Here is a 22,629-nt window from a genome sequence, read left to right as displayed (position 1 = left end):
GGAGAGTTGGAGATTCAGTTTGACTCGGTAGGTAGTTCAGATGGTTTTGGTGGCATCAGACAATGTGCTACAGAGGCTCAAGTGTTCTCCAACTGTTGTCTATTACCTTGCAGCAGTTAGCTTTTCCTCGGGATCATAGTAGAGAGAGGGATCAAGATGTTTCTGTTGGTTCCCATAGGCCACATGTGTATGCGGGGCCCAGCGCTGATGACAGGCATAGGATCGAGGATCATGTCAAGATGGATGACAGGATGGATAGGAGAGGCTATATTGGTGCTTAGAATAGGCCACAAAGACCCACTTTTATGAGACCCGAATTAGATGCAGTTAGTACTACTTTTGACATAGCCCCATTTGTTGACGATGTACCGACTCGTTTTCATGAGCGGGATGTTCTTCCTTAGGCATTGAAGGATAACTTGAGTTTTGACAGATATCTAACATAGAAGCGCGAGCATTCTAGGGGGAGGTCTGCTACTGACAGATAGTGGCCCAGGTATACTGAGCTCCATCAGGCAACTGGTAAGATGACATTGGCTCATTTTGATGGGACCGGTAGAGTGACTGCTAGGGCTTGGGTTCACAAGCTCGACACCTACCTTGCTTTGCGTCCTATGACTGAAGAGGATGTCATTAGATTTGTTGTGCTACACCTTGATGGAGTTGCGCATGATTGGTGGTATCATGGTCTAGTATCTCTCCATCATGATCAGATCATATTATACCAGGAGTTTGTTGACAGGCTGATAGAACGTTTTGATAAGAAGGATCCTGAGGTATATTTTACGGAGTTGATTCAATTACGGCAGACAGCTGGTTTGGAATCATTCATCAGTGAGTTTCAGAGGTTGTCAGTGACGGTGGATGACATATCTGAGCAGAGGAGGGTTATGCTCTTCATTGAAGATCTTGTTGAGCCACTCATAGGGTGGGTTAAGTCATTAGATCCCCCTTCATTGCAGAAGGCAATGAAAAAGGCTCGTAACTTAGAGGCTTCTACACCTAGAGGCAAGTTTGTCTCAAAGCCTACTACGTCCTCTTATGATAGGGCACCACTCCCGAGAGAGGAGAAGTCTAAGGGAAAGCGTCCTGCTGCAGCACCTTTGGACCAAGAAACCATTAATGATTTGAGGAGGAGGAAGTTGTGTTTCTACTACAGGGGTCCTTATGATGTTGACCATGATTGTCCTATGAAACCTAAGCGTAAAAATTGGATGAAGTGATTCTACGACAATGAGAGGAGTGCTGATTTGCAAGAGCAATGTGGGGATTATGACCAGGATCAGCATAGTAGTGATGATGTTGATCATGAGGTGGATCACTCCAACCTCAAGGTAGCTTACTTATCTAGTATGAGGAAGGAGGGAGCTTTCAGGATGGGTGGGCTCATTGTTGGATAGGGTATCGTTGGTCTATTTGATTTTGGAGCTACTCATAATTTTATTGATGCACGTTTGGTTGCCAAGAAAGGTATGCAGACTAAGGATTTTGAGGGCCTATGGGTACTGGTAGCTGATGGTTACAATTTGAAGTGTAACAAAATGATTACACATCTTCTTGTGAAAATTAATACATATACCTTCTCTACTAATTTTTATGTGGTAGACATGGGGGGGATAGATATAGTCCTTGGTATGGCCTAGTTACACACACAAGCATATTTACTTAAGTACAGAGAAGATGGAGATGAGATTTATTAAAGACAGGCATCCCCAAGTTCTTAAAGCAATCCGTAATGATGAGTTGAAGCAGATCTCCCTTAGGCGCATGCAACATTTGGTTCAACATGAGGATATTATTGATTGGGTAGTGAAGTGCAGGATTATGCCTACTCAAAAGAATATTGAGGAGATAGAATATCATCCAGATATCCAATAGTTGAGAATTAAACACTCTAAAGTGTTTAATGATTTACCCTCTGGTAGGCCATCGGATCCTGGGATTGAGCATATTATTGAGTTGGAGGAGGGCACTAAGCCTATTATGATTGCTCCCTATCGCCATCCAAAGAGGCTCAAAGACGAGATTGAGAAAACCATACAAGAGCTACTTGATCAGGGACATATTAGGCCAAGTAAGGCCCTATTCGCTTCTTCTGTTGTTTTGGCGAAGAAGAAGGATGACACTCTCAGGATGTGTATTAATTACCGGATGCTGAATAAGAGAACTATTAAAAACCGGTACCCCATTCCATGGATCAATGAGCTCATTGATGAATTGCATGGGGCAAAGTATTTTTCGAAGATTGATATGAGGTTCGACTATCATCAAATCTAGGTTAGATAACAGGATATAGAGAAGACATAATTTAGGTGTCACTGTGGACATTTTCAGTTTTTAGTCATGCCTTTTGGTCTTACTAGTGCTCCTGCCAGCTTTCAGTGTACTATGAACAAGGTGTTCCACAGTCAGCTCCGTAGGTTTGTGCTAGTCTTCTCTGATGACATTTAGACTTGGGATGAACATGATCATTTGGATACAGTTTTGGGTATTCTGGATAGGGCTTCCTTGTATGCCAATGAGTCCAAATGTGCTCTCCGTATGACAAAATTGCTTTACTTGGGGCATATCATTAGTATTGATGGAGTTCGCATGGACCCAAATAAGATCCGCGCTATTGTAGAATGGTGTACACCTGAGACCCTGACATAGTTGAGAGGGTTTATTGGACTTTGTGCTTTTTACCAAAGGTTTGTGGCCGGTTTCTCATGACACACTGCTCCCCTTACAGATTTGACTTGCAAGGGTGCTTTCGAGGGGTTAGCTCAGGCACTGGAATGTTTTGAAAAGTTTAAGACTATTATGACTTAATGTCTAGTATTGGCTTTACTTGATTTTTCTAGGCCTTTTGATTTGCATTGTGATGCTTCCAGAGAGGGTATTGGTGTCATTTTATCCCAGGATCGACATCCCATAGTTTTTGAGAGCAGGAAATTGCGGGGTCTTGAGAGAACTTTCAGCATTTATGATAAAGAAATGTTAGCTATTATGCATGCCTTGGCTAAATTCAGGCAATATTTGGTGGGCAGCAAGTTCTGCATCAAGACTGATCATAATAGTCTGAGACATTTCTTGGGATAGAGGGATTTGAATAAAAGGAAGTAGAAATGGGTCAGCAAGCTACACTCTTATGATTTTGATATCTCTTATATCAAGGGAACTTAGAGTGTAGTTGTGGATGTTCTTTCGAGGAGACCTCACCTTTGTGTAGTTTCTAATATTTCAGAGGATTGGAGGCATCTAATTATAGCTGAATATGCTAGGGATCAATGGGCAACAGGTATTGTGGATGATAGTATTCAGGATGACAGATATTCTTTTTCAGGGGAGTTGATTATCTACAAGGGGAGGATTTATTTGATTCCAAAGTTAGTTGCACGTAAAATTATTTTATCGGCATTCCATGATTCTCACATGGTTGGTCATCTAGATTTTTTCAAGGCTTATAGACAGGTTCGGGAGAGATTCACATGGAAGGGGTTGAAGGATGATGTTCATCACTATGTTCGAGAATGTTCGGTTTGTCAGCAAAACAAACACGAACACACATATCCTTCTGGTTTTTTACAACCACTTCCTATCCCTGAAAGGAAGTGGGAAGGAATTTCCATGGATTTCATCGTGGGCTTACCTGAAGCCCAAGGGCGAGATTGTATATATGTGGTGGTAGATAGGCTCGCGAAGTATGCTCATTTCTTCCCTATTACCACTACCTATTCAGCTATGCAGTTGGCTAAATTATTTTTCAGAGAGATCCTCAGGTTACATGGTTTACCCAAAACCATTGTGAGTGACTGTGACAGTAGATTTATGAGCCATTTTTGGTAGGAGAATTTTAGATTGTGTGGGACTAAGTTAACTCCTAGCACCAGCTACCATCGGCAAACTGATGGCCAGATAGAAATAGTAAATAAGTGGATAGAGGGACATCTGCAGAATTATGACTCTTCTCAACAGAAGGCTTGGGTAAAGTGGATTCACTTATGTGAATATTGTTACAATTCCACTTATCACATGACTATACAAATGTCGCCTTTTAGAGTTCTATATGGATATGATCCACCTAGTTTTATAGACTTGTTATGTGGTGATAGCAGAGTACCAAGTGTTGGGGAGTTGTTGCAAGATAGCCAAGATATAGCGAGGACCCTAAAAGATAATATATAGAGAGCACAAAATTAGAAAAACCAATATGCTAATCAGAAGAGAACTGCTCAAACTTAACTAGTAGGGGACATGGTTTACTTGATGTTTCAACCGTATCGACAGTCTTCAAATAAGAAGAGTGGAGCCGAGAAACTTAAGTTGCGATATTATGGCCCCTTTCAGATTGTGTGACGGGTTGGTGAGGTGGCATATGAGTTGCAATTGCTTGGTGATAGCAAAGTTCATAATGTATTTCATGTTTAACGCCTCAAAGGGGCTTTGGGTCATCCTGTGAAACCTATTTTGCTTCCATTGGATGATGAAGGGAAATTGGAGTTGATTCCGGAAGCAATACTTGATACTAGAGAAAGGTAATTGCGACAAAGGACCATTCGTGAGTTTTTGGTTAAGTGGAAAAATCTTCCAAATGAGGATGCTACCTGGGAGCCTGAAGATATTCCACAACATTCCAGACTTAGATTGCTCGAGGACAAGCAATCTTGGGGAGGGAGGATTGTAATGTCACGGATTTAGCAAGTCCCTAGAGCATGGGTTTGTCAGCTCATTATCGTGACCCTCGTGAGCTGATGTTTGGTTTTGGGGGTCTTTGTTGTGAGATTGCTATTTTTTTGGACTTACTATTTTTAGTAAGTCACTCTTGGAGTTGCTATTTTTGGTTTGAGCAGTTTAGACAGGATGGTCCTCTGCTTTTGGATATTTGATATCTCTCTAGGATTTCTTAATTAAATTATTTTATTAGTGAGCTTGTTGGATTAATGATTATTTAATTCACAGGAGCTTTTTGTTGTGGAGAGATCATCTTGAAAATATTTTAATTTGCTCATATCGACTACGTGAGGGTTTGAAGAAGTTTTTATGAGTTCTTTCATTTGATAATTGTGCTGAGGTAAACAATTATCTCATTCTCCTACTATGATTAAACTGTGGCTTGGAGAATCTTATAATTTGATATTCTCCAGAGGTGAGGAGACTCATGTCTTTACTTGAGATACTGGATTGGAATTCGAAATCAGTATTGAGAGTGCTGTTCATAATTGCCTACGGCCAAGGTCATAATTGCAAGCTAGTCATATTGGAGGGGCTAGGCGTTAATACTCTGAGAAGCCTAGACGTTATTGCAACTTGCTCTTAGTGGGAACAATAGACATAGAGCCGTGGGGTATTGCTGAAGGTCGACATCAACATTCAACAGACTGTCATGTCCCCTTTTTAGAGTGGACATCAGAGACAATGGAGTTGACCTATCATTAGAGTCTCGTAGGCTAGCAGTGGTGATTAGGGACTCAGTCAAGGTACACATTGTTCAGATTTGGAGTTTCAGACAGTAGGAGGGCAGTTGAGAGTAGTTCCTTAACTGAAGGAGTTTCCTACATTTTAGGAGGTGGAGATGGGTTATAGTCTTGAGTCTCTACGAGATCATTCTATGGTTTCAGTTTCGGGAGATTCAGAGACGTTCCTATTTCCTAGGAGTATCCCTAATTTTGAGGGATGAGACTTTTAGTTATTTCAGATTATCTGGCATCAATCACAGGAGGTGATGAGTTCAGTTTCACTTTGTAGAGGTGTTTTGGCTATCAATCGCTAATTGGGAAATATTTTAATATATTTAAATATTCTCCTAAGTTAGCATTTTAATAATTTAAATAAGGCTAAGTTATAGCCATTTTGGAGTAATAAGGGGTTTTTTGGCCTCATCTGGGTGAATATCCCTTGGTGTAATAGCTTGTTGGAAAGGTCTTGAACTTTTCTAAATATTTCTCTTTTTACTTAGAGCATTTTGGTGAACGGATTTCTTTCTATTGGGAAAAAGGTAATTTTCTAGATACTTGACCACTTTAAAAATGAGAAATATATTATTTTATAACCCAATGTCACATGGGGACACTTTTAGGGTTCGAGCTAAGTTTGGTGGGTTATAAGGAGGTAAAGACAAAGTTCGAAGGCATTATTGACATATTACATCTTGGATTTGTGTTTTGGGCTTTGATTGAGCTTTTAGCATTTGGGACACCAACCCCACCTGCTTTGCCTGTTTGGGACGTAGCCCCCAAAATAGTAGTTTGGATTCTTGCAGTTAAAAGCATCTTGGAGATTGTGCATTGTTTCTTTTCGGGAATGCAGTACCGAGTCAGAGTTTTAACTATGGTTTGGGCATTTTACTCACGTGTGGGCACTTTGCAGCGGTATGGCTGCACCTGGCAGCCATATTCTTTCCCACGTGCAACATTTGAGAGCTGGATTCTGGGCGTATCTTTCTTCTAAGCTCATATTTCACATTCACGCCTTCAGGTTGGCTTTCTTCTTGGTTGTAATCATCTGGATATTATAGTAAATCTTCATCTGGTTACTTATTAGGCGTATATTCAAAAAAATCTACTTGAAACGACTTTGCTTTAAATGTATTTGGAATACATTTTCAGAACTGGTTCATGCTATTGTACTTCTGTTATTACTTATTGAAAAATCATCAAAAATATAAAACAATCAAACCCTTATGCAACTTCTATCTAGTTTTGCAAGAAAATTTTAATAAACAGGGAAAACAAATTTAAAAATATAAAATTACAGTAGATCAGCAGAAGAGATCCATCAGGGATCTTTTAGTGGTATCAGAGCCTAAAACCTGCCAGCTTGTTGGAAAAGAAATCAGTTCAGTTATAGGCCAATACCATGGCTAGAAATAAAAATTGGTGCTCTAAAGTTTCATCTTCGTTAACAAGCACAAGTAAGATTCCTCTTGTCAAGGCATTCATTGTTGCAGTTATGAGCAGCTACCATTAGTATTGTTCTCTTCCTAAGGAGATATGCAACCTCCTTTCCTTTACAGAATTTATGGTTGTACCTAAAGCAAATGACAACTGGGTATCTTCAAGCTCCTTTTAGTAGCAAAAAGATAAAGGAATATTAAATGATAATAAAGAAGCCATTGGTCACAAATTGGAAGAGATTACAATCAAGGGACAAACCATTAGAGATGTTGGAAATGTGACACCAAGGTGTGAGGCCTATTCTGAAATTTGCAACAGCAGTTCAAATCATGAGGCAACATTTATTTCAAATGGAGGTAATGATGTTGATGAAGATATTCAACTTAAGAATGAGATGACAAGTTTAGTATGTAGGCTGTTTGATTCTTGAATCTCATAGAAGCCAAGTTGAAGACTTCTTTGAGCCACTTCTATCTAAGCATGTGAAGAATCAAGATGGGGTGTTGTTTGATGATTGGAATGGAAGCATGGAGGAGACTCCCACAACTGTGATTTGGGGCAGTGATAGCTTACACCCTCCTTCTTGTAATATGGTAACCCTTTCACTTGGGAATAGTCATGAAGACCCGTATGCAAGTGGTGGCCATGAGGCTTTCTATGATAATACACTTAAAGGGGTAAAAAATATAACTAGAATACTTGGCCATGAGGCTTTCTATGATAATACACTTAAAGGGGTCAAAAATATAAGTAGAACACATCATAATAATTCTGAAGTTCATAACAGTAGTGACAAAACTTCGTTACCTTAATATGTGGCATACTTTGGTCAAGAAGAGAACAATGATTTGTATTCTATATTTGAGGGTACACATGGTGCAAGCATGGGACGTGATGATGGGAATGGCACAAGTCATCATAAGCCTGATTTTGTGTACTTTGGGGTAGATGATATAAAACATTGTCAAAGGTTGAATAAATATTGGTTAAATAGTGCTATGCAAGCAAAGATACTTGTTGCCCAAACAAGAGAACATCTCCAAAGAGTCAAAGAATGCCATAATCAGATAGATGATGCAAGGAAACAAAGGGAATCATCCATTAGATCTTTATTTCTTCCAACGGAAGAAGAGGCCAGCATTGATTTGGATGGAACAAGTAATAAAGAGGGTCAGAATTATTTTGGTGAGTTTGCACAAGAGAGTAATCCAGACATAGGTATTTCAGAGGCATTGGGTGATGAGACTTCATGTCATGATGAGTCTGATTTCTTAGACCATACCCTAGAAATCAGAGTAGTGTGTACTCATAGTGACATTGAATCCCAAGATCGTGATTTGGTTGTATGTGCAGACACATGGGGAGCTAATGAGAGTGAGCATAGTGTGGTGAGTGGTGACAACAGTTTCATCATTGATAGAGGAGGTGGTCTCAGAGGTACAAAGTTGTAGTACTATAAATGAGGATACATGCATTAGTGAATGCATACTGGATACTCCTTACAGCGATGTACATAACTCTGACACAGTATTCTACCATAGCATAGATTCAAAAGTAGTACACATGCCTGAGAACTATCATTTTTAGACTCCTCATTGCTTGATTAGACAACTCAGGGTTGATGACAGGAGGGTAGACATAGTGGTTGAGCACTTTGATGTCACTCGACAGATGTTATCTACACTCAATTGGAGTGCTCTTATGACTGATGAGCAAGATAGTGGAGGATTTTTCATGGCAGATTTCTATGCTCTTCATAAGGCTATGGGGATATTGAAGCAGGACTTATACTATCCGTGTTGTGACAGTGCGCTCCCATCTTCAGAGGATAGAGTCATTGACTGTAGGCACCTGACTCAGCAGTTTGGGAGGATTTGTTGGTGGGACCAGTAAACGATCCAACATTATTTCAAGTAGTTTTCGACATGGGCTATCACATCTATCTCAAAGAGACTTCATCCGAGATCATGGTTACAGGATGATGTGGGTATAAGTAGACATGATGCTTTGGACGATTATTACTTTCGTGGTGGTATCATAGTGGTTGCAGAGAGATATGGCATGATAGAGGTTTCCAATTATCCTTGTTTATACCTGATGGATGGGTGCTGGTTCAGATGGTGTTGGAATTTGGCTGTTGTTTTGTTTGATGCCTTGTCTCATAGGGATTCCAGTATGTTACCACCTTGGTTGTGGGAAAACTCTCATCCAGTGTGGGTTCCTGGTATTATCCTATGTAGTGCAGTTGATTGGGCGATCCTTGATGTGTTGCTTCATATCACACACCCAAGAGTGTATATTAGAGTGGCGCAACAGGAGTTTGTTCGTTGCTTGTGGACAAGCAATCTCGAGGAAGGGAGGATTGTCATGTCCCCTTTCTAGAGTGGACATCAGAGATGATAGAGTTGGCCTATCACTAGAGTCTCATAGGTTGGCAGTGGTGTTTAGGGACTCAGTTAGGGTACACAGTGTTTGGATTTGGAGTTTCAGACAGTAGGAGGGCAATTGAGAGTAGTTCCTTAATTGTAGGAGTTTCCTACATTTTAGGAGGTGGAAATGAGTTATAGTCTTGAGTCTCTATGAGATCATTCTATGATTTGAGTTTCGGGAGATTTAGAGACGTTCCAATTTTTTAGGAATATCCCTAATTTTGAGGGATGAGACTATCAGTTATTTTAGATTATCCGGCATCAGTCACAGGAGGTGACGAGTTCAGTTTCACATTGTAGCGGTGTTTTGGCTATCAGTTCGCTATTTGGGAAATATTTTAATATATTTAAATATTCTCCTAAATTAGCATTTTAATATTTAAATAAGGCTAAGTTATAGCCATTTTGGAGTAATAAAGGGTTTTTTGGCCTTATTCGGGTGAATATCCCTTGGTGTAATAGCTCGTTGGAAAGGTCTTGAACTTTTCTAAATATTTCTCTTTTGACTTAGAGCATTTCGATGAACGGATTTCTTTCTATTGGGAAAAAGGTCATTTTCTGGATACTTGACCACTTTAAAAATGAGAAATATATTATTTTATAACCCAACGCCACATGTGGACACTTTTAGAGTTTGAGCTAAGTTTGGTGGGTTATAAGGAGGTAAAGACAAAGTTCGAAGGCATTATTGACATATTACAACTTGGATTTATGTTTTGGGCTTTGATTGAGCTTTCAACATTTGGGACGCCAACCACACTTGCTTTCCCTGTTTGGGATGTAGCTCCCAAAATAGTGGTTTCGATTCTTGCAGTTAGAAGCATCTTGGAGATTGTGCATTGTTTCTTCTGGGGAACGCAGTACTGAGTCAGAGTTTTAGCTAGGGTTTGGGCATTTTGCCCACGTGTGGGCACTTTGCAACTGTATGGCTGCGCTTGGCAGCCATATTCTTTCCCACGTGCAGCATTTGAGAGCTGGATTTTGGCCGTAGCTTCCTTCTTGGCTCATATTTCACATTCATGCCTTCAGGTTGGCTCTATTCTTCGTTGTAATCATTTGGATATTATTGTAAATCTTCATCTGGTTACTTATGAGGTGTCTATTTAAAAAAATCTGCTTAAAACGACTTTGCTTTAAATGTATTTGGAATACATTTTCAGAAATGGTTCATGTTATTGTACTTTTGTTATTACTTATTGAAAAATCATCAAAAATATGAAACAATCAAACCCTTCTGCAACTTTTGTCTAGTTCTGCAAGAAAATTTTAATAAACAGGGAAAACAAATTTTAAAATATAAAATTACAGCAGATCAGCAGAGGAGATCCATCAGGGATCTTTCACAGATTGGGAAGGAATCACGTCTTCCTACTGGTCTTCTTGCTAGCCGTAATACATGCCTCTGCTCACGATTGCCGTGGGACACTAAAGGAATGACTATTCTATGCAAAGTCGGGTTTGAGGAATCACCATAATCAACAAGCCGCAGCAGTGAAATATAGTTTGGTCCAATAAATGCTGCCCAAGTGCCATATTTAGATTTCATGATTTCATGTATGCTTTCAAAGAATTTGCTAATTAAGTGTTAAATGGATTTAAATCTTCTTCAAAATGGTTATCTTTAAGAGACTACAAGATATTGTTGATTTTATTCTCTTTGAAGAAAAAAAAAACAATTCCATTATAACTGTTTGATAGTGAAAAGAGAATAAGTTGTGTTCAATATTCTAAGTTGGAAGCTAGCTCAAAATATTTCATAAAAGCTCCTTATATAGATTTCCAAAGACGACGTTTTTAAAAGAAACAATTGTGAAACAAAAACGAAAATAGAAACTACTTAATAAACTAAAGACTAACTAAGATGACTATTAAAAAAAAAAAAAAAATTTCATAATTGAATTTGTTTAAAGCTTTTTGTCATTCTAATGTCAGAATGATGTCCTTGTTGTGAGTCTCAACATCAGTTTCTCTTATTATGTGCTACAATGTATTTTCTTTGAGATAGAGAAATTTAAGGTGAAGGCCCTTGTAATGCATTTTTCTTTGAAACAGGAAAATTTGAGGTGAAAGCGCTTGCAATGTATTTTTATCTGAGATAGGAAAATTTGAGTTGAAAGCCCTTATAATTCATCTTTCTCTGAGACAGAAATTTGAGGTGAACACCCATGTTATGCATTTTTCTCCGAGACGGAGTAATTTGAGGTGAAAGCCCTGTAATGCATCTTTCCTTGAGATGGAGAAATTTGTATGAAAGCCCTTATTTATTTTTGAGATGAAGGCATTTCTCTTTTCACTCATGGGATTAGTGATAGTGGATGTCATGTTGAGAGACTCCATGACAACATCATGTGGAGTGATTCCATGATGTGAGCTTGTGTTTATTTCACACATGGGAGTAGCCATGGTGAACATCACGTTGAGTGACTCCATGAAGCTATCACGTTAAGAGACTCAGTGATAAAGATTTTTGTTTTCCTCACAATGGGTGCAGCCACTGTGATTGTAATGTTCAGAGATTCCATGATATGAGAATCTGAAAGTGATATTTGCTTTGCTAAGAGGGAGTATTGATGTTTGGTAGCGTCAGGAGATATCTGCACACCTGTGTTCACATCAGCATTATGATTGAAACATTTTCCATTGTATTATCTGCTGCATTTCAAGGCTGTCAGAGTCTTCTTTTATGAACAGTCTTTCATATGAAAAGTTAAGCTTCTTAGAGACAATCAAAAGGCTTCAGCTCTGGCAAATGAAAGGCCATGTTTGTATAATAAGAGATCTTTCTTGCAAAATCAGAGAGTCACCGCATTTCATATGAAGAGACTTCGTGTGTCGGTTTAAGTCATTCTTACTACAACGCATCATTGTCCTTGGAGAATAAAAGGCTGACTGTAGCATCAGGTCTTCTGCTCAGTGACGTGTTTTTGGAGTTGTGTTATGTTTTGGTGTTTTAATAGCTGGCTATGCATTTCAAATCAATTTAGTAGTTTTATGTTATGAATCCAAAATTTCTTCAAATATCTAAATGTTGCTCCAACACTAGTGCTGTCTAGTGGGTTTGCCAATTACTTAGATTTAGCTACCTTTATTTTTGGCCATGTTTGCTTTTCGAGGATTCTTCTATGTCTAAAGTCTTCTTTCAAGAGATGCGAGGATTTTGGATCATTATCCAGTTACTTTATATCAATGATGGTTATCTTATTAAAAAGACATATCTAATTTAATATCATAGTTTATTGAAGATTGGAATGTTATGCTTGCGATCTGTGCAAAAAAACTAATATTAGCCTAGAAATTCTGACTAGATTTTCAGTTTTTTTTCCTTTTCTTTCTATAAAACTTATAAATAATCACTATACACATCCAACAGAACAAGTAAAAATCACTTCTAATAAGCTCTGAAAATGCTTCATTAATTGCAATCTACATCAACAATAATAATTGTCATTCCTGTACTGAAAACTTGTTCCAATTTGTGCCGGTGTGAATACTGTAGAATGCCATAGTTTCACAGGTAACCATTTTCTAAAGCACTTGCAAATTTCCACCTTAATAGATTCCAAATTTCCACAATAATTAATGCTTTATTTGCATCAATAGTGGCACAGATCTGCTGCCTAAGAAATTCACCATGTGACAACTTACAAAATCCTTGTGTCAAGAAAGCAGAACCGTTTCACTTGTCTGTCTACTTGTTTTGAAGTAATTAACCTTTGGCTCCGAGATGCATATTCTTCTATGTTTTCTTTCTTGCAATAACTGTATCGTACAAAAGTCATTTCTATAAAATCGGTCAGTTGTTACTGCATATGCCTCTTTTTTCTCCACTTTAATCTCTGAATTACTAAATTATTAATGTGTAGTTCCCTAAACTTAGTATTCCTCAGATTATCCTAGGATCCATATCTTTGAGATTAAATAATGTTTCTTTCTGTTTGTATTTATACATCTATTTAACCACAAATGGAGTTTCCATGAGGTTAACTAGTATTTCCTAGTAAAGCCATCACAATTGTAGCCTTTTTTCATCTTTCTATTTGGTCCAACGATCATTGTGGTAGTTGAACAAGTGCACAATCCCATGGTTGCTAAAAACAATACTCAAAATTAGTTTTGCATGATTCCTTCATTGCAAATTTTTTAATGTATTTTGTTTATTTAATTTTTATGCATACTACTGATTTGATTGTTTCTCTATTGCAACCAGGTATGTTACTACCGCTATGCACGTTTTTTTCCAAATGGGAAATTCTTCTACAAGGTTATTTTTCATATCAGTTTTTTCTTAAGAGTGTAGCTTTTTTACCTTTTATTGTTTTCATGAGAGTTTGCTGACAATCTTGTCTTTTTCATTTTTATTCAATACAGAATTCATCACTAAAGCTCAAGGAGGTTGCAAAATCCATGCAGGGTCGGGCATCGAAAGCTAATTCTGTCTTTTGTGGTCGCTACACGATGGTGAATGATCAGGTCTGTGTAATATATAGAGATGCATTACATCATGTAAATTGATTTTTCCTTTGATTCTGTCTCATTACTTTTACTAAAACTTGGTAATCGGGTTTCTAAAGGGGGCTTAAAAGGATTGTAAAAGTGTAACTTTTACCATTTCTGAATTGAATATATTGAATGACAGATGATAGTAGAAATTCATTTACAATGTCCATTTTAAAAAGTTTCAGCTTTTGAAATTCAATATTTCATCATTACAAGACTTTTACTTAGCTTGTACTTGGCAAGATAATTTTTAACCCAAGCCTAGGCTCAAGGCTTAGAAACAGCCAAGACTTTGCAAATTGAGAAAACTTTGATAGTTTTTAAGAGATCTAATGTTAATACTATTCGACTATTCGCCGATATTCCCCTTCGGGATTCATGACATGGTTTAACTGCCTTCTATGTTCTATAAGTCTAGTGGTTGTATTGGGCATTGATATCTCGATCTTTTGGTGCAATGACAACCCTAGCTTGTAACTAGTATCGGAGCTTGGTCACAAGTTCTAATCTCTTGGTAATGCTGATGGGGGGATTATTGGACTAACTACCAACATTCCCATTTTGGATTCGTAACATTACTTAACCGCCTCCTGTGTTCTATAAGTCTAGTGGATGTATCAGGCACTGACAATTCGATCTTTTTGTGCAACAACTCTACACACATACAACCTTCAATAAGTGAACCTTGTGTTGAGTATGTTGTCATTGATGTCAAAAATTGATGGTCAAGGTCATTAATTTTGGAGGATTATTACAAATAAGAGGAAATTGAAATGAGCTGCCAAGTTGTCTACTTGACCTTCTTGAGCTACTTGGTTGCATGCTTGAGCTGGTTGAGCCACTTAGATGTGCGCTTGAGCTACTTGCCTATTTGATTGAGCTACTTGGGTGTTTGCTTCAGCTGGTTGGATGTTTGTAACATCCTACTAGCGAACCCAATATAAATTATTTAAAAATATTTTACTAAGTTTACAAATTTTCTTCTTCTATAAGTGTTCACACAACAACAATGATAACAATGTGGAAGCAATACAATGTATTACAAATTTACAATGCATACATACAAATGCACCTCAAATACATATTACAATTCTTAAGGGTTCCATAATGTAGAATTAATTACACTGATTAATGATAAAACAAAGTCTCACATCAATAGATGAATATCATGTGCATCATCAAATAAGTGAATACATATATACAACTAATAGCATAAAGTTTACAAAATGAAACAACATCCATTGCATAGGTAGAAGGGTATATAATAATAACCAAGTATTGAGTATGATACAATAACCCAAAAGTTGCACAATTGATACACTGATACATGATACAATATACAATATATCAAAGATAAGAGGAAGTCTTCAATAATGATAAAAAAATAAGTACAATTGCTACAAGGATCATCTAGCACTATTACAAGTACATCGGAATGACAAATGGTGATAGAATCACTACCACTCGACCATGTAGAACCAATGGTCCACCCCCACCGTGCTGAGTAGATGGTATAACACAACTCAATCTTAAACACCAAAATCAATCATAGGATAGAACCTAAGCATAATGATCACAATCAGTTCCATAAAAGACATCTAGAACACATACTAGTCCTCAAACCATAACATCATAAATGTACTCTTAAAGAGTTCACATAAATATGAGCTTATATAATAAGGTTGGGTTAAATTGATCAAGACTGTAACAACCATCAAATTCACATATAAGAACACACATAACATCAACATAAAACATATCCCGAGCCTCTAGTTTACATTTTCTAAAAGCCAACTTAAACCTCCCAAGAAAGAAAACAAGGATATGTAACAAGGTTCAAGAAAAAGTCAATCAAGTCATAAATCGAAACATTTGAAAGAAGAACCAATATCCATAGAAATCAATCCTATTTGTTTTAAAACATCATTGGTTCAATCACATGTTAAGATGCATGTAATGTTTGGAAAAGTATAATGTTTAATTCAATCTTTTATACATGCACAATATTTAACATTATCATTAATTTTATTTTTGGCAAAAGTGGCAAGCCACAGATATATTAATATATAACACTAGTTCAAGGTTCATGAGGGAAAGAACCAACAAAGAAACCCCCAATCCCTACCAAATACTAAAATTACAAGGTTTATGGTTCCTAGATGAACCCAATATAGTGGACGGAAATATAGAGAAGCCATAATCAAATCTAGAGTGCTCATATCAGATGGGGTACAATCAATGTATCTAGGTTTCTATAAGTGAGTCTAGCCAGTAGTCAAACAATTCCTGAGTTATAATAGACTCAATGAGATTGTACATAAACAAGTCAAGACTTAATCAAACCTGTAGCCATTTGCATTGAGTCATGATTGCCATGCTGTTGAATTTCTGAAGAAGTACAGGTCGTGAACCATGTACAAAACCCTCGTTCTCTAATCACAAAGGTCAACCGTTGACATGGTAATGCTCATGAAGTTGGAGTAATTGCCAAACCGGGATCAAAAGGGAGGGTGGATGCCAAAACCTCTATGAGAAAGCAAGTAGCATCGAAGTTCCAAACACTAGTGGGACAACATCATTTGAAGTATATACCATCCTTATCACCAGCAACCCACTCGTAGAACACACTGCGTTGCCCGACAAAACAAATACTATACTGGAACTTGGAGACAAAATCCTCAAAAAATGTAAGAAGCTAGTTGTAGTAGGCAAGCATACAAGACAATGAATTGGCGATGCAAAAGGAAGTCTGCAACAAGGTGAAAAACCGGTTGTGGCAAGAAAAATACAAGGCACCCATTAGGCATATGAAATAGAGCCTGCACTGGGACCACGAAGCAAAATATACCAAAAGGACACGAGGAACTGGTTGTGTTGAACAAAATTCCACAATGCAGATCTATTCTTCCATTGGGACCACATGACACCCACCCTTAACCTCATCCAGTTTCAAGTTGGAAAATACTGCCACAAAACCAGCAATGTCAACAAATTCACCAGACCGAAGAGTGGCAAGATGTAACTCAAAAGAAAGTGCTTGACCCACATGTTGTAGTGTGTGCCCAAGTGGGTGAGTGTGGTGGGTTCAAATAGATCTTTTTGTACTGTCCATAATAAGCTTAAAATCCCTGTTAGCTTTCAAAGGTTCCCATGAGAAAATGCTAGCAACAAATTCACATCCACCCCAATGTCATATTGTTTAGTCGTGCTTGTCATCGACAACCAGTCCTTTTCGCACCACCTTGCACTAACCTCTGGTTGATGTAGATCAGTTTCTCAGTTTATGCAACTTTACAGCAACAAGGCTTGTAAGTCAGAGACCGGCTTCCAAGTGCCTGTTCTTCTCTGATTTACAATCTTGCTTTGATGCCACTCAATGCAATCAACAATAGAGAATCTCCGAAGGAGGTGTTTAATCTTTGTAGCTAGAGATGCTACAATCGAAATGCCTAAAAATTAAATAGAAATGAACATTGATGGAAGGAATATCACTAAATATCATTTGGTTGGCCTGCAAATGCAGATATTGCAGAAATAAACCTTGTTCTTGATCACCATTGTCAATATACAACTGCTATTAAGTCATACATTTGTTATCCTCATCAACATGTTTGCAGGTGATCATTCCTCAAAATTAAGACTTCTATAGACCCTAGTTACTCCTAGTTGCTTCTATCCATCCAATGATAGGTTGACTTATCCAATCATTAAATCAAAGATAAAGGAATCATATTACAAACAGATGGGCCAGGACATAAATCCACAAGAACATCCCAAATAGATATGTATTATGCCATGCAAACACTCAAGAGTGTTATCCACACATATAACACCATAGAAAAATGTGCCATTAAACATCACATATTGTGATTCTTAATTGCAATTTGTAATTTTCCACTCTAACCATTAGATTAGGTAGGCCTGAGTAGGACCGGATCAAACTTAAGATAACTTTATCCAAAAACATCAGAAAAAGTTGTAAAGCTAGACATAAGGTCTCCATGATGCCTAGACCATGCCAATAGGATCACATAAGATAACTAGCCATTTGGATCGATCACTTACCAAACCAACAACAAAATTGTCCAAATGAACATGAAATAGAAAATAGAAAGGGAAATAGTTTTTGGTGATCCCAGATTGCCAATGACCCAACGATGCTCATGATATCTCAAAACAAGTAAGGAAATATAAAGACATGATGTATAGTCATAAAATAATAGTCTAAAATACAAGGGTGTTATGTGTCCAAGTTTTGTTTCAATTTTTAACTACAAGATTCCTAGAGTTCTTAGTGTGGAAACTCAGGCTTTAGTACAAAATGTAGTAGGGAACCCAAGAAAAATTATCCTAATCATGTTACTAAGTATAATGAATTAATTTTTTATTAAAATGTTTACACAACAACAATGATAACAATGCAAAAGCAATACAATGTAATACAATGCATACACATAAATGCAACAACACAAATTATAATTCTCAAGGGTTCCATAATGTAGAATTATGTATATCTTAATTAATTACATAGATTATTCATTAGTACAAAATCGTACATCCATAGATGCATGCCAAGTACATCATTATTGTAAGCACATTTTCAGCACCTGAGTGTTAAACTTTGAGAATTCACCCCATGGAGGGAATCTCTAGATCGTCCTAGTTTTTAGGTTGGTTTTAATTGCTAATGATGATTTTTTAGACTATGACCTATGAAGAAGACAGTGTTCTGAGGATACGTTGAACCAGAACTTTGAACCTCGAAGTTCAGAGGTTCAAGTTCAAAGTTCAAAATTGAGTTCATTGATTCAGAGGTTCAAGTTGTTAGAAATAGTAATTTTTACTAAGAATTAATCATCCGTCATTAGATGTTTTTAGATTATTAAGTTTAGGTTTAGGTTGTGTCGGCTGAAGTATTTTCTAGAAGTTTGAGTTGGCTGTAGTATTTTTCGGAAATATGTAGATATTTTGTCTTGTCGACTAATGCTAGATTTTTCTAGAATATTGTACGCTTGCTTTAAAAAAGGCACTATGTATTCATTTGAAATCATGATGAATTGAATACAATATATTCTTATTGTGCTGTAGCACATTGTGTTCTGTGTTTTTTTGTTTTTCCTGTGCATCTGCCCATCCATCACAAGTTCGAGTTTGCAAAATCAAAGTCCAAAGCTTCAAGTTCAAAGACACACCTTGTTAGGTTTCGAAATGCGGATTCAGATGTAGACTTATTGGTTTAGAAGAAATGTAGATTCATTGGTTCAGATATATTAGGTTCAAGGTTTAAAATCAGAGGTCCAATTTTATGATTCAATGTTCAATGCTTGAAATGCAGTTCAGATATGTAAGGTTCAAGTTCGAGTTTGCAAAATCAAGGTCCAAAGCTTCAAGTTCAGAGACACACCTTGTTAGGTTTTAAAATGCGGATTCAAATGTAGACTCACTGGCTTAGAAGAAATGCAGATTCATTGGTTCAGATATATCAGGTTCAAGGTTCAAAATTAGAGGTCCAATTTTATGATTCAATGTTCAAAGCTTGAAATGCAGTTCAGATAGATAAGGTTCAAGTTCTACTTTGTTTACCGTACTGGTAAAGAAATCAACGCATACAGACAATGAACACGAACAGTAGAATTATATTCGCATATGCCAGACATACATTATGCTTCATAAGATGAGTAATAGTAGATGATTCCTGATTTACAATGATCCCAGACGGGATATAAATACTATCCACCGAACCTTCCCGAAGGAGTCCGTCAGCCACAACCATTATGTCCGCTACAAACTATTTACCCGTCGGCTACAGAATACAAAACACCAACGACAATCATTCCGTCGGCTACAGAATACAAAACACCGACGACAATTATTCCGTCGGCTACAGAAACACCGCCGGGACCATCCAGTCGGCTGACATACTTCTAGGTTCAAGTTTGGTCCAAGCTCTAGAATTGAACACGCATGCTTCAGAATTCAGATTCAAGATTTCATGTTCAGAATTACTGATTCAGTAACACAATTCAAGCCTAGAAACACAAATTTGTCAGTTCAGAAATGTGGGTTCATGCCTGAAGTTATAAATGGCCTGGAAGTTTAAATTTAGAGAACTAGTATTATGGATTCCGAATCACAAGCTTTAAGTTTCATATCTCAAGCTAGAGAGTCTCATTGACTCATATAGAGCTAGTTGTTGGCTCCATGCAATTAAAAGAGGAAGTAATGTTCTTGAAGTGAGAAATGTCTCTCAATGGATTGGTCTTCATGATGATATGACTCCTCCCCTCAATCTTAATTATCCAGTTAAGTCACCTATACTCATTGTCAAACATATTCATGTCCATATAGTCAAAGACTATCGGTTCTATATATGTGTATTTAGAAAATAGAGATAAAGGGGCTAAAGGTTCGACAATGCAAATTGAAATTGCCAAAGCTTCTTCTCATCATCTTTGTATCTTGAAACTTAACATGAATAAACAATTTTGATTATACAATGCTTCTCTAACTGTGCCTAAGTCATCTCCTAACACTTACATTCCCCAATGTGAAGACCAACACTATACGCGTGCAATATGTTTCAGAAAGAAAGATCAGTTCCATTGGTGTTGATGAACCTTTGTGCCAAGTGTTTGATACAATGCATTTGTTCCCAAAGGCTAATTGGGTATCGATAAGCCCCTTGTCTGTAAAGGAATATAGTTGCGGTGATTAATAAATATATGCTTGAGCTCGTGGAGATGACCTCTGTTGGCATGAGCACAGTCTAAAGGAAAGATATAATAGTCAAAAAAATTGATAATGAGGGGGACCTTGAGGAACGTCAACACTAAGGTGATTGAGTTTGTGAAAAGAAACATGCATGATGCGATAAAAAATCGCATATTCTTGCAAAATGTTTGATAACAGGGCTATGAACAAATGCGAGAAATGTCACCGTACCTTTTTTCTCGGCATGCCTCGGTGTCTAGTTCAACCATTAGTTCTAAACATTGAGTTTACGCGATAGGGTAGCATCGGCTTTGAAACAACACGCTAGTTAAGTTGTGCAGGGAACACATCACATAATGTGTCTAGCAGATTGTGTAGGAGTATGCATTATCTTCAAAGAAGACATGCTCACAACGGGATCCCAAATTGTGTATGCACCACAACTCGACCAGAATTACATGATACAAGATGCTTGTTTGTATCGATAGGCTCAAAGCTATGCCATGACACAACAAGAATCCCAGGATGAAATCGGGTCTGTGTATTTAGTATCATGAAGAGTTGGGCACATGAAGGTTTTCGTTTGAGCAATGAAGTAAATGAAATATCTAATGTCTTTCAATTCCAAACCAATGTAAGCAAAATACATTAAGCTATTAAACAAGATGACCATGCATGAGAAAACAAAGACAAAATATCGAATGGTCAAGGAATTGTTTATATTGTAAGTGTTGTTATAAATGTGTGGGATCTGCCCATTATCGTCATTAATCATAGTCCCATAATAGTTGGAGAAATTAAAGAATGCAGACGATAAAGGGAGCTTGGAGGATACAGTTGAAGCTCATCATTTTGTTACCATTGAACTCAATACTGACTATGATAAGGTTTGGATGAAGGTATCCATAGATTCATTGTTTAGATGCCTCCATATTGGATTAGTTAATTGAAAAGAGAACCCGATATACACCATTGGGGTAGAAACATACAACTATTTGACTAAAATATCGATGCCCAACAAGGAAGGCCCACATTCTTAGTCATTGAAAGGCTTGAGAAAATGCCAATAGGCATCCAACAATTGGCAAAACCCGTAGTATGGGAATGAGGGGATTCTGGTGACTCATGCAATACAAATGTCCCTGCTCCTAGAGTAGAATCTATTAATAAATAATAATAAATCTAAAAAAGAAAGGAAATTAAACATAATAATAATAATTTATTAATAGATGAATATAATATTATATCATAGTTAAAAGTAATATATTATATTAATATGATAATATATTATATTAAAATATTTATCCATTATAATTACATAAATAATATAACAATCAACAAATCAAATTAATCAACTAATATTTTGATATAACTCTACATTATAATGTACATCATTGAAATATATTATAAATATTATATTTGATTAAATAATATAAATAATATAATACATATATATTATCATTCAAAAATAAATATATTAAGTATATCAAAGCCTTCATTACAAATAAAACACATTGAACTAAACATAACAAATTGACTTCATGAGTGGTGGCGACCATTCATCTATATGCGTATATAAGAGGGGCATAATAGAAAATAAGGGAAGGCAATTCAGAAATTAGAACAGATTGAAGGAAGACACTAAAAGGACCGAAAAGAGTTATCAAAATTATATTTGAAAAGGAAAATAAATATAAGTAAAGCTTATTAAATTGCAGCCCCCTATTGACCCGATCACCCATAATAATAACAATATATATTACATGCTCCAATATATACATTAAATGCAAATAGAAAGAAAGGAATCATGGGAAAAGAGTAAATCACTTAGTAAGGTCAAAATATTTAAAGAAGACAACAAGCAATTTCCACCTCAAAGACAATATAAAGGAAAAAGCACACGTGAGTATAAGAAGGTATTCAATACTTAGTATCTCCTTATTGTATTATCTTATTTAATTACGATATTATGTTATTTTATGTTATTATTTTATTATGTTTTTTTTTATTAAATAGAAGATTATCTTTTTATGAATTAAAAAAAATTCCATATAAAATAAGAAATTAGTTTATAATAATTCTATTTTATTTTAGAAAATAAGAAATCATGTTATAAT

General features: G+C 36.7%; 1 protein-coding gene across 3 annotated transcripts in view; it reads left to right on the top strand.

Annotated features, from left to right (window-relative positions):
• The window catches only part of FBP7 (F-box protein 7), a 250,043-nt gene that overhangs the window by 173,063 nt on the left and 54,351 nt on the right, over positions 1 to 22,629 (top strand). For all 3 annotated transcript variants that reach the window (XM_089792234.1, XM_089792235.1, XM_089792233.1), the window contains 2 exons: positions 13,512 to 13,565; positions 13,673 to 13,774. In XM_089792234.1, the coding sequence (XP_089648360.1) occupies positions 13,512 to 13,565; positions 13,673 to 13,774 (156 nt within the window). The remainder of the gene's footprint in view (positions 1 to 13,511; positions 13,566 to 13,672; positions 13,775 to 22,629) is intronic.

This window comes from Cupressus sempervirens, chromosome 7, assembly GCF_028749045.1.
Source record: "Cupressus sempervirens isolate cs-2001-9-10 chromosome 7, ASM2874904v1, whole genome shotgun sequence".
NCBI classification, from domain to species: Eukaryota; Viridiplantae; Streptophyta; class Pinopsida; order Cupressales; family Cupressaceae; genus Cupressus; species Cupressus sempervirens.
The sequence above is the reverse complement of the archived record's forward strand: the minus strand, read 5'-3'. Positions and strand labels throughout refer to the sequence as shown.